The 24,416-nt window shown below is 39.7% G+C and overlaps 1 protein-coding gene across 21 annotated transcripts in view; it reads left to right on the plus strand.

The window, feature by feature from the left end:
* The window catches only part of MAGI1 (membrane associated guanylate kinase, WW and PDZ domain containing 1), a 705,209-nt gene that overhangs the window by 654,133 nt on the left and 26,660 nt on the right, over positions 1-24,416 (plus strand). For 17 of the 21 annotated variants that reach the window (XM_053600554.1, XM_053600555.1, XM_053600559.1 and 14 more), the window contains 5 exons: positions 109-140; positions 9,258-9,474; positions 13,072-13,155; positions 16,223-16,314; positions 18,509-18,701. In XM_053600554.1, coding sequence (XP_053456529.1) covers positions 109-140; positions 9,258-9,474; positions 13,072-13,155; positions 16,223-16,314; positions 18,509-18,701 — 618 coding nt within the window. The remainder of the gene's footprint in view (positions 1-108; positions 141-9,257; positions 9,475-13,071; positions 13,156-16,222; positions 16,315-18,508; positions 18,702-24,416) is intronic. The other 4 variants (XM_053600564.1, XM_053600565.1, XM_053600566.1 and 1 more) reach the window with 1 other exon arrangement.

A 24,416-nucleotide genomic window follows, 5' to 3' on the forward strand; every position in this document is an offset into this window, starting at 1 on the left:
TGGCTAGGTTGCCATGGAACACCTGGGGATTGTTCTTTAAAGAAAAGGTAACGTTTATATGCTAATGATTTCTTCCCTCCCCTCCCCTCCTTGTTGCATTTTTTCCAGGGCTGCCAGTCCCCAAGAAGAGCCCAAAGTCGGTAAGGACTTGTCAGTTACTTAGTGCTTGTTGGGGTTGGGGTTGGAGACTGGGGGGCGCTGGGAGGGTATCTGTCTGGCTTTCCTTCACTGATGTGTTTTAGAACGGATGCGGGAGACAGGAGCGGGGCTTGATTTTCTTAAGTTCTGGGGCTCTGTTTAGTATAGAAGGTATTTGGGTATGTCTTTAAATGTGTAGTGATTTGTAGGCAGGCTGCAGGAGCCCAGGATAAAGAATGCATGTTTGGAATCTTCTCTATACAAATGCATCACAACTCTTCTTCCAGTGCAGGAGTTTCTTAGCTGTTTTAACTTGATAAAAAATGCCATTGTTTTCTTTGGGAAGAGGGGGGAAAAACCAGCTCCACCTGCTCTGTGAGGAGCATCGCTCTCAACTGGTGTTCCAGCCGTTCACATGGCTACCCATTCTCTCCCTCAGCCTTCTTATGCACTGGAGGATGAATCATTTACAAAATAAAAAGCCTGTAGGTTTAGAGAAGAATTGCTCTGCCCTGCCCCTATATGTGATTATGCTCAGATGCAACAATATTCATTGCCCCAGCACAGAGAATAAGACATTTCCTTGCTGTGGAAATGTCCTTTGTTGTTTTGCTAGCTTTAGCAGCATTATGCTGCAGGTACAGGATGCTTTAAAAAAAAAAAATCAATGTTTTGCTGTCCTTTCTAATCTGGTTTCCCTGAAGATGCATTACCTAGTTGACATGTTAGCTAATAGCTTAGAGGCTATAGTGTTTTGCTTGGTGTGGTATGGGTTTTTGCTCCCCGGGCACTAATGACAAATTAAAATGCTACTTAAAAAACTCAAAATCTGGAACTCCAGTGCCTGTGAAATTGATCTGGGTGGAAGGGGCTTCCCAATTCATTAACAATTAGGATAACAAGGGATGCTTCCATGTGGCTTAGAAGATTGGGGGGAGGGAAAAATTAGTTTTTTGCCATCCGGGAAAGCAGAACCTTTAAAACTTTGCAGCTTATAGCGCTGCAGCTGAATTCTTTCCACCTGTCTCCAAGCCTGGCAGCACGAGGCAGAAGTTTATTAAGGAGATAAGAGTGAGCTTCCTGTATTCTTAAACCTCACTTCTAAGTTCTCCAAAGAGAAAAACCTGCAATAATTGATGTGATTCAGATGGCATCGCGCCGTGCTGATTGGAACATTGACTTCAGGGCTGCTTCCCTTGTCAGTTTGTGTTAATGTCTAGAAAAGTGCTGGTTGGTACCCACATCGGAACCGCAGAGAGCGATGCCGGAGTGTGGGCGTGTGCGCATGTGTGCCTCCCTATCCCTGGGTCATTCAGCCTCAGACAAACGGAAGCAAATCTGGAAGATGTGTCTCATAAGCTTGAGTTAGCATGAGCCATCTTTTTTCTCCTGCATCCCAGCCAGGGTGTGTTGACACATGGGCTTATGTCATACAGCCCGTATGGAGTGGAGCTCTGACAAGGAGCTTTCTGGGGAGACATCACAGTTTCGCACGGGTAGCGGCATGACATCAGGTAGCAAGGTGTTCTTTTCTGCTTTGCCTCCCATTTAAACTCCGTGTGCAAAAGGATTTTTTCAATTCATTCGCATTTCTTCTTCCCCAAAGAGTTTTGGAATTACCTGGTGAACTCGTACCACACAGGTATTGAGCCAGCATTCACTGAGTCTGTTAAGAGAATTCCCTTTGACAGTTAATTTTTGTAGAAGCTATGTCATTAGCAAGCAGCAAGCCAATTACTCGGGCTGCCTTCCTAAGAAAAAAAGCTCTCAACTGCTTTGCCCACAGTCTGCTGGCTGTTAATTACCACAAGCTAAGAAAGTGGTGTGTTGCTGGGTTGGAAAAGAATAAGCTCCCCAGCTTGGGGCTTGTCCTTACCTGATTTCTGTGCCAGGACAGGGATGATGGTTTTCACAGTATGGCTGGCACACTCTGGCAGCTGCTGTACAGAATTCAGAAGCTCTCAGCCAAGGTCTGCTGTTGGCTGTAAAGCATTGCTCACATCTGTGATCAGTGAGAGCTCTGTACAGGTAGATTGAAAGCTGTTTCCCTTTCCCAGTTTGAATTTTGAAGATGTCCTGCCAGAGAGACAGATGATTATAAGATTTTTTTTTTTTTTTTTTTTTTTTTTTTGGTTGGGTAGGAAGGAATCCATGGGGAAGCTGGATGTCCTGGTACCAGACACCCATTCAGGTCATGACAGATAGGGTCAGTTATGCAGGGTGCATAATTCAGAGCACACTGATTGTGCATAAGTGTGATTTGCTTCCGTTTAGCTATAGCTCTCTGCAAACCAGGACCACGGTTGTTTTTTGGGGGTTTTTTGGTTGTTGTTGTCTTTTCTTTTCTTAGAAACTCCTGACGTTGTTGGTGTCTCATATGACCGACAGCTTCCTTTTGTCTTCATGTCTTTTTTTTTTTTTTATGGTTTTCAATAATTAAGTAGTTGAGTTTTTATTAGAACAGAATGACTTATCTTTTATCCTGTCTCCCCTCCTGGATAGTCCCTATAGTTTACCCTTAATAAGCAATTTCACCTACTAGATTTAGTTTAAATGTTGAGTTTGTGGTTATATACTCATTGGGGACAATGACAGTATCTTAATAAAATTTTATTAATTTAATACCTGGACTTGCATGGCATCAGGGATTTTTTTTGCCAAATAGCAGAGACAAAAATAAGACATATTTGCTGTCAGGTTCCAGACCTCTGTGGGAAACTGATTCAGTGGCCCAACTTAATCATCCTGACTGAAAACTTATTTATCTGAGATTCTCAGTGTAAATCACACACAAGGATCTTGTGTATGAGAATTTAAAACTCCAGGTATCACACCAAACCCTGAATTTAAGTCACTGTCCATCTGTTTTCCTCCTAATTCATTTCCCAACTATTCCTGCCCTTTTTCCCTCCCTTGATCTGTCCATTTTAGCCATCTGTCCATCCATCCATCCATCCATCCTTCTTTCTTCCAGTCATCTGTCCATCCATATACTCATCCCCTTGTTTAGCCCTGGAACCACTAGAACAAATAAGATGATGATGGTATCTTTCTTCGTGCAGCTTGCAAACAAATGATCAATTGATTGCTCCTTCCAATAAAAAAGATTCATTGTCACAGATGACCAAAAATGTTTATGTAGTCTTTTCGTCACAGAATATTTATTGAGTTCCTTCTACATGCTAGACCAGTGCCAATATTCAGCAGGAACTAAGAAGATATTCCTGCTCTCACGGAATTCCCCAAGACAGAAACAACAACAACCGCATAAGCAGGCAGGTCTATATAGACTCTCACTAGGAACAGAAATATATAATAAGGCAGAAATGTAATATAGAACCAAGTATACATGTAATGAAAATCATTCCATTCTTAATTACAGTGACCCACAAGTCCTCCTACAACGCCAAGACCCAAGATTGGGCTAAGATTCTTTTCATCATTTAAGCTCCTAAGTGCAGACATCTAAGCTATGGATGTCTGTAGAGTTCCCCAGCAGCCTAGGCAACACAGGAAAGCACATTAATTATATGCTTATCTAGTTTTGTCAGATGGAAAGGAAGTGTGCCATATTCACTAACAAGATAAAATTTTTCTAGTAACTACTAAAATAGTCCTATACCAAATTTCCTATAGGGCATGCTGGATGGTGGGCAAGGCAGTCTCTTCACTGACCTCTCTGTACCAAACATAGCAAGCCACAAGTTAGTGGTAAGAACAGGTTCTTATTCCGTCATCCCCTATCCCTTTCCCCTACAAGGGATGCTAAAGGGAATTGCTGCAAACTAGTCCTTAAGAGATGTGAGGGAGAGACTCCTCTTAAGTAATGTTCATTGGGTGACCCCGGCCTAAATTACTCAGTTCTGTGTACCTGCCTCTTTCTCAGACTCTCCCAGTTGTCTTGGCACCTGCCTTCCTACTTCTATTTTCATATCTAATCAACGTTTCCTTTTCTTCTCCATTAATTCCTCTTGCCTCCTTTTTGGAAAAAATCATTTGACTTAAACCTATGAATGACAAAAGACAGAGACAAAAAGAAGGACCACCTCCTGCTTTGGCTTGAATTTGCGGCTCAGCTTTTCACACAACCTTTAATGACATTGGCCTAATGCCTCATCAGCACTTGGGAGTTTTTCCTGTTGTCCATGTAAATCACTGCAGTAGCCTTCGGTCTTGGCAGATAAGTGAACTGTAAATAATTTTGCTTTAAAATGGATCGATTTGTCATTTTTAAGCCACATGAATTCTTTTCATCATTTAAGCTCCTAAGTGCTGTCTGTATTCATTTGCTCTTCGGAGCAAATATTTTCAGTTCACTTTATAAGTACCTCCATTTCAGAATCATTCTGTGAAATACTGGTGAGTTGATTTTTCCCACCTTCCATTTCCATTTATAAAAACCATTTCATCTTCCCAATTCCCCCTGCCTGATAGTGGTAAGGGAATCATTCGTTCAGGGGGCCTTGGTGCAGTTTTATTTTAAAAGGTCTTGTGATATAGGTTCATGGCCAATGTGTGGCCAAGGACATTTATGGAGTTTTTAAAATTGAGTCCATTTCCTTCTTCATAGTTTGGCTGTGATTTGAAACTCAAATAAAATTGTTGCTTCAAAAATATCAGCACTGGATATTTCTATCTCAGTGTATGTATGGCACCAGCCAGTTACGAAGCTGGAGACTTGGGGGATAAATAGCCTTGTTCCTTCCTCCTTTCCTCCCCTCTCCTCCCACTCTCCCTCCCTACCCCTCTCCTCTCCTTCCACTCCTCCTCCCCGTATTCACTTGCCATCACAATGTCTTTTCATCTGACTTGCTCCTCTTGTGGTCACTGTGGCTGCCTTGGTATAAAGCACCTCAGGTGGTTGCCCTGCAGCTGTAGCCTCTTGACTGGCTGCTCTACTTTTATTCTTCCCTACCAGTCCATTTACAGTAGCCCACAAGGCCATCAAGGTCATCTCGGGGTAGGAGATGGTTGGGTAGGAAGGAATCCATGGGGAAGCTGGATGTCCTGGTACCAGACACCCATTCAGATCATGACAGATAGGGTCAGTTATGCAGGGTGCATAATTCAGAGCACACTGATTGTGCGTAAGTGTGATTTGCTTCCGTTTAGCTGTAGCTCTCTGTAAACCAGGACCACTTTGGTATACCATGCTAAACTTTCTGTTCTTCACATGGTCCAAGTTCATTTTTGCCTTGAGGACTTAGCACAATGTCTTTCCATTAATGAGATGTTCTTCCCGAGTCCTCTCTTTGCCATCTATATAAAGGACATTACCATGTGTTGTTATCAGTATGGTATGCATGTTTGATTAATATCATCCACACACACTTAGATTCACACTCAGGTATAAGTTCCAAGAGCTCAGATGCCATCTAGTTCTTGTTTACACATGTGCCCCTCAGTTTTTGGCACGTGGTTGGTTATCAATGTGTATTTATTGAGTGAGTGAATGACTGTATTACAGGTAGTCACTCAGGAGAGCTAGGTCTGGATGCTCCATGTTGGTGTTCCAGGTGCATCCATCCATCCTCATTCCGTCCTTATTCTTAGTATGTGTAAGGCTCCTTTAACAAACTGGGAAGTGTACTGTTAACCACAGGGTACTGGTAACCTTGTCTTTGGGCTAATGTCTCACCTAGAAAGACAAAGTGAAAGACAATCGTATTAGACGTAAATCTGAATCTGTGTTATAACTAGTTCAGAAGTAAATTTATTCTCATGCCCAAGTCTTCTGGGAGCTAATCCAGACTGCTGAAAGGGCATGTAAGTTGACTTTAATTTTGGAGCTATATAAACACAGTTTTTCTCCTGTACATTTCAGGGCTCTATCCTGATAAAGAACAACATGGTAGCTAATTAGCATGCTCACAGAAAATAAAAAGGCATATTTTGAACTCCTCTCCCCTCCCACCCAACCCCCCCACACACAAACAGAATAGCTTCAAAAAACTCAGAGTGCCAATAAAGTATTAAATACAGAATGATCAAATTAAGTTGTTTTCATCATTGAACTTGAGAAGGAACATAGAGAGAGGTTAAGTCTTACTGGGGAAAATCCAAAAAGCTTCCAGACCATAGCGTATTGAGCCGATTACTATGCTGTTTACATATGCCACTCAGCGGTAGTTTACTGATGGGTCAGTTTTGAGAGCACATTCTCAGGATGCTCCTTTACTTTTATTTTCCAAATTGAGGTGTAAAGTTTAGATGGCATTTAACGGCACTCTACCCGAGGGCGGTACAGTGAGACTCTGTCTCTACAAAAAAAAATAAAAAAAAATAAAAAAAATAAAAGGGATTCAGAGGTATAGTGTGAGGCAGTTTTGCAAACTCATTCCAGATTGTATCTGCCATTTCATGTTAAATTGGACCTAAATGAGTCATTTATTGGGGAGGTGAGAAAGAGTGTTACATGTGAAAAATGGCCCCAGCATTTCCAGTAGACTTCATTTGCACACTCTGTTTATGGCCAAACCATCCCTCCAGTTAAACTTCAGAGATCTAGATGGTTCATGTCCGAAATTTGTTACTCTAGGACAGACATTGGAGGGCCTCAGAAAACCAAGACGGGACGTCCTGAATCTACATACACACATACGGAGCACATACACATTTTCTGTGGGAGAAAGAACCAGGACTTCTACCAAAATCTCTCACTGGGTCCGGGTTGCCAGAAAGGCATCTTTCTCTGGTTCAGGAAGAGGAGTAGAGTGGAGGAGATTTGTCTTAGGTTTCAAGGGGTAACTGCTCAAGAAGAAAATGGAACATAGGCCACAAAGTAACCCTACAAAACAGGAAGATTCTCTGAGGTAATCACAGTGTGCAAAGCTTTGTGAAGTTTAGGAGACAACAGCTTCCAGGGTTAGCCACTTCCTTTAACCATGAAGTGAATTTAGGGCTGTTGCTTATTTGAAGAACCAAGAGAAGGACTGAATGGGGGGGGGGGGCATGTTAACCTTGGAAGTCCTTTATAGAATTATTTACTTTTTACATTTAAAATTTTGCCCCCTTACCAGAGATGAATGAAAACAAAACACTAAATAACAGAAAGTAACAGTCCTCATTAATTCTAGTAATGCGGGAAAGGATAAAGTGAAGAGGGGAAAACTCACCTCTAATGGCATGTTTTTCTATGTATTGCAGAGTGTATTGACACCCCAAATGGACTGATGGTATACATGGTGGTTTGTAAAGAAGGCCCCTGTAAAGACCACATAAAGGAGCAATATATATATATATATATTCTCATGTGCACACAGAAGACAACAAGTACTCATTCTCACATGACTCTCCCAGGGAAGCTAGAGGCACTACCCTTCTGGGGTACAATCAGATACCTACCTGGCCTTGAGAGCTCAGAGGGAGAGGACACTGATGGAAGTTGGTAGAGTCAGGTTCTATTTCAAGTCTTTGGGATGGAAATCTGACCAGGGGCATGAAGGTATTTGTCAGTGTGTTTCCCCTAGGATCTGAGTGAATTAAGCTTCTCATCACAGTTTTACCAAGATCTCTATGTTAGCTTGGAGTATGGTCCTCACATTTCTCCCACAAGTACACTGAGTGTCATTTTAAAGGGTCTGTCGTACTGTCATTAAATACATGTCCACTTCTTCTCAACTTTGAATACTTACCAACCCCGTATTTAGATCTGTAATCTATTATAGTTAAGAACAAATGAGTTTTTGCCTTCCTTGTGTGTTTCAAAGGAAGGACTGGGAGGAGAAGTGGAAAGACTGATCAGGAGTAAATGCAAAGGGCCTTGGAAATTTATAGCAGGATTCCAGAGGTTCAGAAGATGAAGGAAACCTGGGGAGAAAGCAAGGAACAACTGTATGTAGGATTAATTGTAACACCTGGAGGAAAATTTGGGTACTGTAAATAATTTTTGGGAACTGGAATGGTTAGGCAAAGTTCTTTTAAATTACTCTACAGGATCTGTAAGAGAGGATGGAGAGGCCCTTCCTGTCCTCTACCCCATAGTGGTCCTACCCAGAGAAGTATACTGACATGGTATCTATTACATAGGAGGCAGAATCCAGGATTTTTATTTTGAATGAGAGAAACTAAACACTTGGAATTATCACAGTCTTTTATTGAAAGACAATAAGAATATTTTATTTCCCACCCAGGATTTTTCCTTCCCCTGGGCCAGCAGTTCTCAACCTGTGGAACTGTATTAAAGGGCCACGGCCTTTGGAAGGTTGAGAACCACTGCTCTAGGTTTTTGTTCTCCATTCATTCACCATTCAATCAAAGAGCATTTCACAAAATGGGAAAGGTCTCTGATGAGCAGATTTTTGTGAACAGGGACTTACCTATTCTATTGAACTTTAAATGGAATCTTCCCCCTTTGAATACTACTTGGACGTTGGACAAGCTGCAAATCTAAGAAGGCTGACCCCCTCACAGGTCAACCCATATATAAAGTTTGGTCTTGGTTTTCAACCAACAGCAGTGTTGGCAGTTCAAGAGGTGAAATATAATGCCTGCTAAATTGATTAGCTAAGAATTATGAAAGCTCTTCATATGACAGTTATTTATATACACAATAAGTAACAGTGCACACATAATTCTAGGCATGATTTTTAAAAAGATCTGACCCCCGTTTAGTCTTAGAGTTTAGAAGAACTAATGGCAAACCCTTGGAGAGGAGTTGGGTGTTTTATTATTAAAAGATGCAAGAGATGGAGAGCCCCAAGGGGCATTTTTAGCCCTGATTGTATTTCTTCTAGATATTATAGCTTTACGGTTAAACCACTCATGGTATTTTGTGTCACATATTTTTTGTCAAAAAATGGATACATCTTGCAATAAATGATCCCTGTGTCTTAGCTGAGAACCTGAGAGGAAAATTGGATTTGTTTTCTGCTGCAGCCCAGAGAGCAGTATGGTTTGTGATTATGTTTTTCTATCTGGTCCACCCCTCTATCTGTCTGCCATTCATCTGGGGATTTATCTGCATTCAGCATTAGCTGGAGAAAGGTGGGAGCCAAAATGTTGATATATTTATGTATGTGTATGCAGAAGTGCTTTAAAAGACAAGCTGGTGGAAAACACCCACTCAGGAAACTAGGAATAATCTTCTCTTCTTGCCCCTCTCACTTGCTTGCTTTCAGCAACCACTGGAAAGGAAAGACAGCCAGAATAGTTCTCAGCACAGTGTTTCCAGCCACCGAAGCCTGCACACAGCATCCCCAAGCCACAGCACACAGGTGCTCCCCGGGTACCCACCTGCAGAGGCCCCAACTGCAGATCAGACTGACAGCTCTGGGCAGAAAAAACCAGATCCTTTTAAAATCTGGGCCCAGTCTAGGAGCATGTACGAGAACCGACGTAAGTAACATCCCGGCTCCTGTCTTCCCCAGACCCCTCCCCAAAACTGCTTTCTCTTGAGGCTTATTGAACACAGAAGCATTTCAGTATGTAAGCCAGATAAAGGAAAATCAGAGTGAGAGTCAAGAGCTTCTCAGAATGAGGTCTACCCTGCTGGATAGTCATAGAAACTCCCTTATGCCTTCAATTTAAGGAGGTGGTAAAAACGGATGGTCATCAAAAAATGTCCTTGATAAAAATAATGTTTTTTTCTCCCTTCAGTTAAAAGAAGTGGCAGATAGGAGCTATTGTCTCATTAATTCTTCCCCGCGTGGAGATTGTGGCACACTCCGAGCTCGTGTTTTGTGAAGCAGATCTGATACACAATAGAACACGAATGTGATTGGTTTGAATTGTAGGGGCAAGGAGAAGAAATTAAATGCTTTCTTGCATTCTCTTGGTTTTTTAAAAGACTGGGAATTTTTTAAAAACCAGTATCAGTCTTTGTAAACATTCCCCTCAAAAAGAAGAAAATGAACGTTTTGTGCTTTAATTATTTGTAAGAGTGGTTTAAGGGCTTCACTTGGTTTTACCTTTTTCTATAAACACAAGCTAGTGATGACATGCTTTGTAACATCTCGATTCTTAGAAACCTAATATCCCCTTCATTTGTACTTTCTTACTTTTTCTCATGAAATGATTGCCAAAAACTTCACCATGACTAATACTCGCTTAACAAGGAAAGTTCTTAAAATGCTTAAAATTTTAGATTTTAGATGATGCAAATTGACTTTTTTTGGCCATTGATTTTTTTTCTGATATTTTCTCACGAGTATAATTGGTCAACTATGAAGTCTGTGCATCATGACGGTGGATGTTGAAGGGTCATTTTGCCCATCCTTATCCCTGCCCGCACCCCACTGCCCCCAGTGTATGTTTCATTGCCTATCTAAAACTGTGGTCACTCCCAGGCAGAACCCTCAACAAAGCGCGCTGGCAGAGAGGGTCGTGTGTTGTGTTGGCTAGCTATGTTGTGTTTCTTTTGTTGCCTGAGGCATGTGTTGGGAGATTTCAGCTCCCCTGTGACTCAAAGAGAACAGGAGAGTGAGGCCAGAAGCCCTGTCTGAGGAGGAAAGTTGGGTGAAACTCAGCAGTGAGGTGCTGCAGGTGAGCCTGGAATCTTCCTGGTTGCTACCAAAGGTTAGAAGTCAATCAAGCGTCCTTCCATCCTTTCCCTCCTCAAGGGAGAAATAGCATAGCCTTCTTAGAACAACAGAGCGTGGAATTAAATAGGCTGTTTTGCTCAAAGTTAACTCTGCTGACAGAAGCCAGCTAAATTCACCCTTAAAGTACCTTAAGGCCAGACCAGAGGAGACGAAGTTCCATTTGGAATACCCTCCAACACAGTAGATGCTAAGGTAGAACGTGGGCTCTGTCTTCATTATGTCTCCTTTCTAATTTTGTTGATTCAGCTAAAGACAACCATGGACAAACCGTGTTCCAGAGAGGAATAGTCTCATCTTGCCTCCACCTCTCTAGCTATGCACTCTTCCAGTCAGTGGCCCGGCTTCTGTTACTGTTGAAATATCGGCTTATGGACTGTGCTTCTGCATTCCTGTTGTCCATGTATGAATCTTTTTGTGATAAAATAAATCGTGCTCTGAAGAGCTGGCAGGGCACCCTAGGTTGACAGGACAATTTTAATACATCTGTTTAATAGAAGGCTCCTGTGCAAATGCCATTTTCACTCTGGTGGAAGCAAAATTTCTTAAGAAATTGGAATTGAATCCGATTTTTTTTAAAGTTGTCACCTGGGGAAAAAAGAGAAGTAAGTAATATGGCCATAGCCAGCTGCGGTAAAGCACTGAATTTGCTCAGGTGGCAGCCAGACTGAAATGTTTGGAATAGTAGCAGTTTTTCATTCCTTCCCTTTTTTTTTTTTTTTTTTTTTTTAAACATCCGAGGAATTGATATAGCAGCACAAATGAGAATCAATTTGGTTTGGATGATTGGAAGCTGTGTAATTGAGTGATAGTAACAACCTAATTGATGTTAAGATTCACATGGATTTCTTCAATACTGAATAAGGACAATGATGAGACTTCCCTCCTCCTCCTGTGATAATTATTCGGTGTCTATCACAGATTCTCTTCTCTTTTGCGGTACCTAGGAATGACCCTGCATCACTCTTGCCTTTAAATAAGTATTTTCCTTTATCGCAGATCAATTTCTGCCATTCCCCCAAGGTGGTTTTGTGGTCTTTTGGAAGAAGAAAAAAATGCATACTAGTCTTGTTAAATGTGGCTCCCTGCCCTTTTCTCCCAGGACATGGTTAAATGAGCAAAATACTCCAGGAAAAAAAGGAAAATTGAAATCAACAACAGCACCATCACTGTACCACATTATCCTCTTTTTGTTGAAAACACGTATTTCTTTTTCTTGTGGTTTTTGGCCGGGGCTGGGTTTGAACCCACCACCTCCGGCATATGGGACTGGCGCCCTACTCCTTGAGCCACAGGTGCCGCCAGAAAACACGTATTTCTTATATTTTATTGTTAAGAACAATGTGAAGACATCACATACCTTCACTTGATCTAAATGATTTGCAAAATATCACATTCTTGATATGTCATCTCTCAAAACAGCAGTGTCAGAATGAATCCATCTGAATTATAGACAGGTTAATGAACCGCTTTGAATGGTTTCAATGTTTAATTAAAAACAAAGACAAGCATTGAAGGGCCTTTAAAAGCCATGGTGCCCACTTTGTATTTCCTCTAGATAACATAGAGATTGTGCACATCTTTAAAAATGATATTGATACAATCTCACTAGTAAATGTTCAGGAAAAATAGGCTAGTATCCGGTACTGTTTACTATAAAAGAAATTGTAAAACTTGGTGTTGAAACTTTATCTGTTCAAACAATATAGTTGGGAAAGGAAGAAGCTCACAGCTACCATATTAGCCAACATTGTAAACCTGCCCTACTGTAGACAGACCTGCTTGTCAGTTTGGAATTGATGAATGAGGTCCTTTATCGTGCTCAGTTTAAGAAGCTTGGGAATACTTCATGATTTAAAAGTTAGTATATAAGTTCCTATTTGTGTGATTATTCAGATCTTGAACAGATCCAGTGATTTACATCTCTAAATATGAGAATTATTCTGGTTTGAATGAAGCAGATATTAGTTCAAGAATGAATTCCGTTAGGAACTTGATACTACCTTTTCAGTAATAAATGCTGTAGGGTAGAGTAGCACAGACATACTTGAGTTTTTTCGTAAGGCAATCAGAGTTTAGACAAACCTTCATGACATGATTGAAACAAGGCCATTTGAGAATGTGTACTTTGCAGTGTAATTAAATACGAAGACTAAGGTAGTAACAGTAGATACAGGAAACCCTCAATGGTATAGCTGTAAATTCTAGCTTTTTGAAGGGTAAAGCACTGAGGAAAAAAATAGACTCAAACTATAGTCCTTTAAAATCCATAGCAACCATGACCTTTACTGTGAAAGCTGACCTGCCCATTCCTTGTCAATCGAGACTACACTAGAATGAACTAAGAGAAAGAACACACATTAAGCTTTGCAAAATTATGAAATTAATATTCCAGCTATGTCACCTTCGCCTGCGTCGGGATTGAGCAAGGGTGAAAGAGAGAGAGAAATCAATTCTACAAGTTTTGGAGAATGTCAGAGTAAGGATCTGATGAAAATTTGTTTGTCCCTTATCATTCATCCTGTTCAATGTTCTCATTGGTCTGGACGTCTGGGGGGAAGGTCTGAAAAAGGAGGGAAGAAAAATACAGTCCAAAAGGAAGTACTTTAGCATACTTGTTGACCAAACACAAAAGACAAGATGAAATTTAAAAAATGATAAACATGACTTTGCAGAGTCTAGAAATGTGTGTTATATCTGTAGTAATGGACACACCAGGAATTTCTCTGCAAACCTGGTGATTCCGTTCTTCCTAATTATCAAAGAAAGTCTTCTGACTGCTTTGCTGAGGTTGGTAAGGCCAGTAGGAGATTAGCTGCAGAGATTGTTCGCTATGCCTAGGGCTTAAAAATGAAGAAAACTGGACAGATTTTCTTAGCTCTATTTAATTTACCATTATTAAAAGTAAGTGATAGTAATATCAGAAAAATGACTCTACCCCACTGCCTCCCAAAAACGTAATAAAATCAACCTGAAATAAAGAAGAGAACAAACTATCCGGGGGTAGTAGTGTAGAAACCTCACGGCTTTGATGAAGAAGCAGTGTCCCAGGACACAGAAGAGAAATTTTATAACCCCAGAATATGTGTCAGTACTGATTTATCACCCAAGTTCTATATCTGGGTAAATGGCATTCAGTTGGTGGAAGAGTGAACTGTTAAAATGCTAAAGTACCAAAAGACTTTCTTTGTAACGTGTGTGTCAGTGTTTGCATCTGGTGTTTTGTGGCCCATCATTAGTACCGTTAACATTCCAAGAGTCAGTGGGCATCTTCCTTTTCAACAGATAACTTTTAAAATAAATTTGCCTTTTCTCCAGGAACTAAACTGTGTAATAAGCCTAAGTCTGTTGGCCACATCCTCCCACACCATGATAGCTTCCACCTAAGTGAGCAACAGAAGGCAGAAACTTGCTACATTTGGTGTCACCGTGGGATGGGCAAATGTTCCAGTGTTAAATGATGCTGAGGAAAATGGGTCTGGCCCAGAGGTCTCTGCAGAGGCTCTTTTGTTGTTCACAGAAAAGCCGCACACTCAGCAGACCTAAAACAGACTCTACCAGGAACCCAGCACTGGCTGGAAAGCACCAGTGGTCTGTTTGGGTAACAGTCTTCCTGCTTGAGTGAAGCAAAGATGGAGATACAACTTGATTTAATTTGTTGTTTCAATGAGGCTAGTATAGCAAAATTCCCTTTAGCTGCCTACTTGATCAGAAAGAAAATATTGTTACCTTAGTGTGCTCCAGAAAATATTACTCTCAGTTGTGTTCATGGGAATACTGTGCTATAACTTAGCTCCCTGTTCCATGGCTTAGCCTCAGCAATTGTAATAAAAAAGGCTTGGATTAAGTAGTACCCATTTAAAGCCATGGCATTGAGATAGCTCAAGAAAAAATATTAGATTCAAACTCCTGTGATTTGTACCTACTGTTCATTTGTTTCTTCTCTCTTGGAGTGTTCATTCACTATATAATTCAAGCTTTGGGGTGAGTCACTAAAAAGGGACATCTCTTGCCAACTTGAAATCCGAACATCCACCTTCTTCTTCCCTATTCCATGGTGCAAAATTGGAGAATCCAAGAATTAAATTCTTGGGCCTACACACTCCTTTAACCCCAAATCCAGTTAATTAAATAAGCCAGAGAAAGCACGCCAAACAACATTTGAAAATCTTTAGGATTCACTGCAACCAAGTTGCTTTTTAAAAATAAAGGATATGTTATTGTATAGTTTATAAAACACCCTGTGTGTACATAAAAATATTAAATAAGAATTCAATGGAAATAATTTTTTTATTACCTTAGTGAAGTAACAGCAATATATAGAACAATTTCATGTACAGTTAATGTTTTCTTATGGAAATTACTTTTCTCTGTAAAAGACGAGATTTTCATTTTAAAGCCCTGGACCATTGCTGAGTGATAAAAGCAAAATATCAAGTTATTGGATAATAAATTAATACTCACAATGTTGAAATATCATAGGCAAATTCTGAGTAAAGCAATTTTAGCACTGAGATATCGTTCATTAATATAGAATTTTTTGTCATCACCCATTTATCTTAAGGATGTGGAAGGCTGGCTACTTTTTGGTAATAATTTTGAAAACCCAGTAAACTTTGTATGGTCTTCCATCAATTATCTGCTGTGAATTCTAGAACCCCCCCCAAGGATATCAAAATCCATGGATGTTCAAATCTCTTATATAAAATGGCATAGAATTAACATATAACCTATACACATCCTCCCATATACTTTAAATCATCTCTAGATTACTTATGATACCTAATATAATATAAATGCTATGTAACTAGTTGCTGTACTGTATTGTTCAGGGAATAACAAAAAAGTTTACACATGTTCAGCACAGATGCAATCATAATAGGCCTAACTAAAATTTCTATCCATAGTTGGTTGAATTCAAGGATGTAGAGCTCATGGATATGGAGGGCCATCTGTATTTGGAAATAATCAGGATGTTTGAAAGTTTTCTCTTTCTCTCTTTTTTTTATTTTGCAAAAATATAATCCGACACCAAATTATTAGCATTGCTTATCTTGATTATTTTAAGGAAGAAAAAAGTGAATTAAAAATAAATTAGAAACTCTTCTTAAACCAAGTTGTTTTCTCTCATTCTCTAGTTGATAAAACACTGGTGATTTAATAAGACTTCTAAATCCTGAGAGCCAGCTCCTGCTTCTGCGGTACAGTGACTTAGCATGAGTTTTGTTCTGGGACGTGTTTCTTTGAAAGAATATGAAGGGAAGTAGTTAATGCTGACATCTAAGGAGCTGGGCTTGATTAGAAGTTATCAAACAGTGATCAGGCCTTTAAAAGAACTTCAGGGCTCAGTGACTCTTCCCACTGTTTACTTTGACCCCATGTCATCTGTGATTTCACCGATCCAGATAATTGTTTCTTTGCCTGTGTCAGAAAGCTTTCATCTGCCCAAGCTCCATCATTCTTAGTCCGGTGATTGTGTTCACTCATTTTATGGATATGATTGCTTTTATCAGTGAGATCATCTCACCTTTTTCTCCTCTCTGCAGTTCCAGATTACCAGGAACAAGACATCTTCCTCTGGAGAAAAGAGACTGGATTTGGATTTAGGATTCTGGGTGGAAATGAACCAGGGGAACCTGTGAGTCTTTTGCCAGCATTTTTTTCCTAAGACTTCAAAGCAAATTGGGGGCAGGCAGTTGACAAATCACCAAGACAAATCACTGACTCTTTCATCTTGAGCAGTGTGAGTTTTTCATTGGATTTTGTGGAGCTCTCTTTATCTTCAGGAAGAAGAAACTAGATCCTTTCTAAAAAGTTTATGTTAGTGTTTGTGAAAGTGGTAGCTGAAGCATCTGGAGACCTCCACTAAGGGAAAGGAAAATAGGCTCAGCGCCCGTAGCACAGTGGCTACAGTGCCAGCCACATACACTGAGGCTGGCGGCTTCAAACCTGGCCCGGGCCATCTAAACAACTATGACAACTGCAACAAAAAAGAGCCAGGTGTTGTGGTGGGCACCTGTAGTCCCATCTACTTGGGAGGCTGAGGCAAGAGAATCACTTGAGCCCAAGAGTTTGAGGTTGCTGTGAGCTATGATGCTATGGCACTCTACTGAGGGCAACAGTGAGACTGTCTCAAAAGAAAAAAAAAAAGGAAAATAGAAAGCAAAAGAGGAAGAGGAATCAACTAATCAAACAAGGGCTTGGTCATTCTGGCCAATTCTCAGTCTGCCAGCAGATAGTGATCTTTGCATGTTGAGTAGCTGGTAGGCAGAGGATACTTCACAGACGTAGAGAAGAACCCCGAAAAGGGTCAGGAGACATGTAGGCCTCGGTTATTTACCGTAACATCACAGAATTCTTTTGAAAGGGGAAAAGGACTGTTAATTTTATTGTGCTAATAGTAGGTGTTACTCATTGAGCACTTACTATGTGCTAGGCAGCCTTTTAACATATCATGTCTTACTGCATATAATGCACACTTTTTTGCCCACATTTTTGAGGGAAAAATAAGGATGCACATTATACATGGAGAGTATGGCTCAGGAGCAGAGTAGTCCAGCAGGCTTCCTAAGGTTGCTACACCCTCCTGCCTGGGTCTGCTGGGCACACAGGGTTCCAGTCCATGGGGGTCTGGGATCTGGTGGGAGCAGGCTGGAGCCTCCTTCACAGAGCATTGCAGCCAAGGGAAGGAGCAGAGGCAGGTCATGCAGAAGGGACTGGGTGCTCTGTGTAGACCCCAGGGACCAGCCTAGCTGCCCAGGGGCCAAACAGCCTTAGAAGCTCCCACTTCCCCAGGCTATGCCAGGAGAGAGGAAAGGGAGAGTGTTAGCCTTCCCCAGATGTGTCTCTTCTGGCCAAGAACTGCCCATTCTCCCAAGGAGGGTTTTCCTGAAAGTTTGGGCCAAAGCACATGGGTAATCATTGTGCACGAGAGCACATTTTATGAGGCAGAATACAGTGCATTCTCTCATTTATGCATCAAACTCATGAATTTATCTTTAGTTTCCAAATCAGAAAATTAAAGTGCAGAAAAGTTCATTAACTTGCCCAAGATCATAGCTTTATTAAATTGAAGGATTGGCAAGTATCTGGCTCCAGGTCTATATTCTTACCCACTATTTTGTCATAGTTTTTTGTAAGTTACATAAATTTGTAAGTCATAAATATTATATAATTTAAGTTATAAGTAGTAATTACAGTATTATTATCTACTGACAATAAAAGCAAAAAAGGTTGGGCAGCTACAAATATTTTAGCTAACTTTCAGTGAATGGTGTCTATAATAGCAAGACACTAAATTCGGTCAGCTGTTTTAAATTGCACATGAACTTTATGGACTCCTTGTATAAGGATTGTTCACTATTGGATGCTAATCAACTTCAGAAATGGGGATGTCAAACCAGACATTAATTCTTCATTTGTTTAACAGTATTTATTATATACTCCTTATTATTAGTCATAGTGCTGGACCTTTAGGAAAAAGTAATAATATTTTAATTAGCAGGGTTTTTAGGAAGATAGGAAAGAAGAAAAGATTTTATACAGGAGATGAGGAAAGTGACTTATTTTTGCAGAGAAGAAAAAGAGTGAGTCATCAGTAGACTACAGATAAACATCAAGGAACCATACAAAAAATAGGTCTTCTTTCCACTGCTTGAGAATTGTTGCAGCACCTAGCACAATGTCTCAAACACAGTGGGCATGCAGTAAATGATTGTGGTATGCATACAGAATTTAATGAATGAGTTGAACTGTTCCTGAAGATGGTTTACTGTTAATGCAATAGTAAGCCAGGAGGGCAATGTTTTATCCATCATCTACTTACTCAACAGATTTATATTGGTCACATCGTGCCACTGGGTGCTGCTGATACGGATGGCCGCCTGAGGTCTGGAGATGAATTAATCTGCGTGGATGGGACACCAGTAATTGGAAAATCACACCAGCTTGTGGTCCAGCTTATGCAACAAGCTGCCAAGCAAGGTCACGTCAATCTCACAGTGCGGCGTAAAGTGGTTTTTGCGGGTATGTTTTTCATTCATTCCTTCAGACAGTGCACTGTCACTTTATTCACAGAAAAGGCCTCCTTCCTGTGTCTGCCTCCCCAAGCATCTATTTTAGCAAATGTTTGCAAAATGTGATCAAGCTCAGAATTTCCAGATGGCTTGCTTCTCTCAAACCCTGCAAAACTACTGTCACTCTAAAGTACTTTAATGTTCCATTTGCATATGTTCAGCAAAGGTTTCTAGAAGAAAACTAGTTGAACATATATATTTCTTTCCTCCCATCCCCTTGCAAACCAGAATTTAGCCATCCTCTTCATTTGCTGATAATTCTTAAGAAAAAGGGTCATTATGAAAGTCAGAAGAGTTGCAGCTTCACATTATGAGAAAAGAAATTAGGTTTGTGCAGCAAAATAAGCTCATAAAAATTAGTGATGTCTTACTTTATTGCTGACTATCATATTTTAAATGAAGTATTTGTCTACTTTTTTTTCTTTTTTTGCTTTCTACAGGAAAGTTTTAAGAGCTAGCTATTTTTTAGTCATTTTTGATTCCTTCCTCCTGCTTGCAATGCAAGCTTCAAACTTTAGTTCTCAAAATACGACGTATCCTTTCAGATTCAGCTCAAATATAACCTCCTCCCTTGGAAATTCCCTTCATCCTCCCACTGCCTTGAGATTTTAGCATTCCCTTCCTGCCATTCTTGTAACTCATGATTTACTTCTGTATCAGAGTCTGCCATTTTGAGATAGCTCCTTGTGTGAGTGTCTGCTCTTCCCCTGGACCTGCCAGCTTCTTGAAAGCACATACCTTGATAGTTCATCATTGTAAGTAGCCCTTACCTTGAGGACAGAACCCAGTATGCCGAGGAAGCAGATTAAGTGTTGTACCAACTGAACAACTAAAGAAATATGACATGAGAAATATTATAAATTCTCCATAGCATTAATACTAGTGAAACAAATACCTATCAGATAAAATTAATTAGTACCTTGTTAAAAAAAAGATATAGATATATATATATATGTATAACCCATTTAAAATGGTATATAATTAATTATAGAATCGGGATATTAAATTCTAGAGTGAGAATCCTACTTCCTGCAGCCATAGAAGACAGTGTTAATCAGCCCTGGTTGGTTTCCCTACAACTCATTTATGGCCTCAGAATCCTTAAAATACGTATTCCATGCAGCTAAAAGCAATTAACTACAATTGGATTTTGAGATGAGACAAAAACTGTTTGACTTTCCTGGCTCATATAAAAATAATAAGGCAATGCAATTATAAAAAAAAATTATTCCAGGCTGGGCACGGTGGCTCATACCTGTAGCGGGTAGATTACCTGAGCTCAGGAGTTTGAGACCAGCCTGAGCAAGACCCCATCTCTAAAAATAGGTGGGCATTGTGGCAAGTGCCTATAGTCCCAGCTACTCAGAAGACTGAGGCAAAAGGATTGCTCGAGCCTAAGAGTTTGAGGTTGCTGTGGGCTACAACCCCACAGTACTCTACCAAGAGCGGCAAAATAAAACTCTGTCTCAAAAACCAAAAAAAAATATTTCAGGTTTATTTTTTAAATCTTAAATATTTTGAGTTTTTAGCTCAGTGTAAAAGATGTGCTAAATCTATGAAGAGACTTTATGCTAAATGAAATAAGTTAGTAACAAAAGGACAAATATTATATGATTCCTCTTATATGAGGTATGTAGGTAGGCAAATTCTGAGAGACAGAATGTAGGATGGTAGTTACCAGGGCTTAAGGGAAGGGAAATACGGGGAATTAAGTAGTTTAATGAATATAGAATTTCAGTTTCAGAAGGTGACAAATTTCTGGAGATGGATGATGAAATGGTTGTACAATAATGTTCATATATTTAATGCCACTCAAAGGTACGTTTAAAAATGGTTAAAAATTTGTCATGCATATTTTTCCACAATAAAAAAAAAATCTCCCTCAGAAATTAAAAAAATCCTTAATGTTACAAGAAACTTTACTCTCCGAAATATGAAAATCTGAAGGAAATCAACCAATACTTGGCAGTACGCCACCTACCAAGACTTAGCCAGAATGAAGTGGAAATGTTGAACAGGCCTATATGAAGTTCAGAAATAGCATCAACGATACAAAATCTCCCTAAAAAGAAAAGCCCAGAACCAGATGGCTTTATGTCAGAATTCTACCAAACCTTTAAAGAAGAACTAGTACCTATATTACTAAACCTCTTCCAAAATATAGAAAAAGAAGGAATACTACCAAACACATTCTATGAAGCAAACAGCATCTTGATCCCTAAACCAGGAAAAGACCCAACAAGAAAAGAAAATTATAGACCAATATCACTAATGAATATTGATGTAAAAATATTCAATAAGATCCTAACAAACAGAATCCAACAACACATCAAAAAAATTATACACCATGACCAAGTGGGATTTATCCCAGGTTCTCAAGGCTGGTTCAATATACGTAAATCTATAAATGTAATTCAGCACATAAACAAACTAAAAAATAAGGACCATATGATTCTCTCAATTGATGCAGAAAAAGCTTTTGATAATATCCAGCATCCCTTCATGATCAGAACACTTAAGAAAATTGGTATGGAAGGGACATTTCTTAAACTAATAGAGGCCATCTACAGCAAACCCACAGCCAATATTGTATTGAATGGAGTTAAATTGAAATCATTTCCACTTAGATCAGGAACCAGGCAAGGTTGCCCATTGTCTCCATTGCTCTTTAACATTTAATGGAATTTTTAGCCATTGCAATTAGGGAAGAAAAGGCGATCAAGGGTATCCTCATAGGGTCAGAAGAGATCAAACTCTCACTCTTTGCAGATGATATGATTGTATATCTGGAAAACACTAGGGATTCTACTACAAAACTTTTAGAAGTGGTCAAGGAATACAGCAATGTCTCAGGCTACAAAATCAACACCCATAAATCTGTAGCCTTTATTTATATCAACAACAGCCAAGCCAAAAAAACAGTCAAGGACTATTCCTTTCACAGTAGTGCCAAAGAAGATGAAATGTTTGGGAGTTTATCTAACAAAGGATGTGAACGATCTCTACAAAGAGAACTATGAAACTTTAAGAAAAGAAATAGCTGAAGATGTTAACAAATGGAAAAACATACCATGTTCATGGCTGGGAAGAATCAACATTGTTAAAATGTCTATACTACCCCAAAGCAATATATAATTTTAATGCAATTCCTATTAAAGTTCTACTGTCATAATTTTAAAATCTTGAAAAAATAATACTTCATTTTATACGGAATCAGAAAAAACCTCAAATAGCCAAAACATTACTCACAAATAAAAACAAAGCAGCAGGAATCACGCTACCAGACCTGAGACTGTAGTATAAATCGATAGTGATCAAAACAGCCTGGTACTGGCACAAAACAGAGTAGATGTCTGGAACAGAATAGAGAACCAAGAGATGAATCCAGCTACTTACCATTATTTGATCTTTGAAAAGCCAATTAAAAACATTCAGTGGGGAAAAGATTCCCTATTTAACAAATGGTGCTGGGTGAAGTGGCTGGCAACCTGTAAAAGACTGAAACTGGACCCACACCTTTCACCATTAACTAAGATAGACTCACTGGATAAAAGATTTAAACTTAAGACATGAAACTATAAGAGTACTTGAAGAAAGTGCAGGGAAAACTCTTGAAGGAATCAGCCTGGGTGAATATTTTATGAGGAGGACTCCCCAGGCAATTGAAGGTATCAAAAATACATTACTGGGACCTTATCAAACTAAAAACTTCTGCACAGCCAAGAACATAGTAAGTAAAGCAAGCAGATAGCCCTCAGAATGGGAGAAAATATTTGCAGGTTATACCTCTGATAAAGGTTTAATAACCAGAATCCACAGAAAATTCAAACGTATTAGCAAGAAAAGAACACCTGATCCCATCTCAGGGTGGGCAAAGGACTTGAAGAGAAACTTCTCTAAAGAAGACAGACATATGATCTACAAACACCTTAATAAAAAGCTCATCATCCTTAATCATCAGAGCAATGCAAATCAAAACTACTTTGAGATATCACCTAACCCCAGTAAGAGTAGCCCACATAACAAAATCCCAAAACCAGAGATGTTGGTGTGGATGTGGAGAAAAGGGCACACTTCTACACTGCTGGTGGGAATGCACACTAATACGTTCCTTTTGGAAGGATGTTTGGAGAATACTTAGAGATCTAGAAATAGACCTGCCATTTGATCCTATAATTCCTTTACTAGGTTTATACCCAGAAGACCAAAAATCACAATATAACAAAGACATCTGTACCAGAATGTTTATTGCTGCCCAATTCATAATTGCTAAGTCATGGAAGAAGCCCAAGTGCCTATCAACCCACAAATGGACTAGCAAATTGTGGTACATATATACCATGGAATATTATGCAGCCTTAAAGAAAGATGGAGACTTTACCTCTTTCATGTTTACATGGATGGAGCTGAAACATATTCTTCGTAGCAAAGTATCTCAAGAACAGAAGAAAAAGTATCCAATGTACTCAGCCCTACTATGAAGCTAATTTATAGTTTTCATATGAAGGCTATAACCCTACTATAGCACAAGAATATGTGGAAAGGGCCAAGGGAGTGGGGAGGTTAGGATGGAGGGAGGATAATGGATGGGGCCACACCTATGGTGCATCCTAGAATGGGTACAGGCGAAACCTACTAAAGGCAGAATACAAATGTCTGCATACAATAACTAAGAAAATGCCATGAAGGCTATGTTGAACAGTTTGATGAGAATATTTCAGATTGCATATGAAACAATCACATTGTACCCCTTGATTGCACTAATGTACACAGCTATGATTTAACAATAGAAAAAAAAGAAAATTCAGTCTTTAGCCCACATGATTTATCTATTGTAAGTGCTATTTTTCAACGTGTCATTAAATTAATAGCTTTCTCTGAATTTTTGGAAATATATTTTATTTGTATAGTAAATTGTTGAATATTTATGTAACACACACACACACACACAAAATCTATGAAAAGAGAAGCCTTGGGGAATCTGGTCTTGTCCAAAAGTTAAACATGACACATTTTGACATTGGCATGGTTGGTCCCACCTACTATACTGCCCGTTTAGGACAACTTTACCCTATTGCCTGACAATGCAATGAAAGTGCCCTGGTGGCTAAATTCAGAAGAAGGCTGATGTTTCCAGTTCTGTGATCAGAGTAGATATTGACATCTGGGAGCTATTAGGGAAGCAATACATACCTCTCCCAGGTGTTGTCACAAGTCCCATGTATGGTAGGGGACTTAATGGTTCAGTCCCCTTAACTGTGTCTTAGAAATATGACTCAGAAGTAATGGCAATATAAATTGTGTAGTGAAGGTTGTATCTGTGAAGCAAAGATGGTGGTCCTCACCAGCGAGACTCACACCTGCACCTCGTCCGCATTTTCCTTTGTGCACTAAGGAAATATTTAAGAGGGCTAATGTGGCTACACACTTGAATCTGAGCATGGACGTTGATAAACATATACTATAAATGACACACAATTTGGGAGGCCTCCTGGGTATTCAGGAGGGGTTGTGTTTGTAGATCTGAATGGTTAATATTTGCCAAGCATGAGAAGCCGTTTTCGGTCCTTACAGCCCTCTGTGTTTTCAGCCCCTATACCTGGGAGGCCAGGGGCTGTCTCCCTGGGTTAATCTTACGATTTCTTGCCGGTGGTGGCCAGGGTGG

This window comes from Nycticebus coucang, chromosome 8 (assembly GCF_027406575.1).
Source record: "Nycticebus coucang isolate mNycCou1 chromosome 8, mNycCou1.pri, whole genome shotgun sequence".
Taxonomy (NCBI): Eukaryota; Metazoa; Chordata; class Mammalia; order Primates; family Lorisidae; genus Nycticebus; species Nycticebus coucang.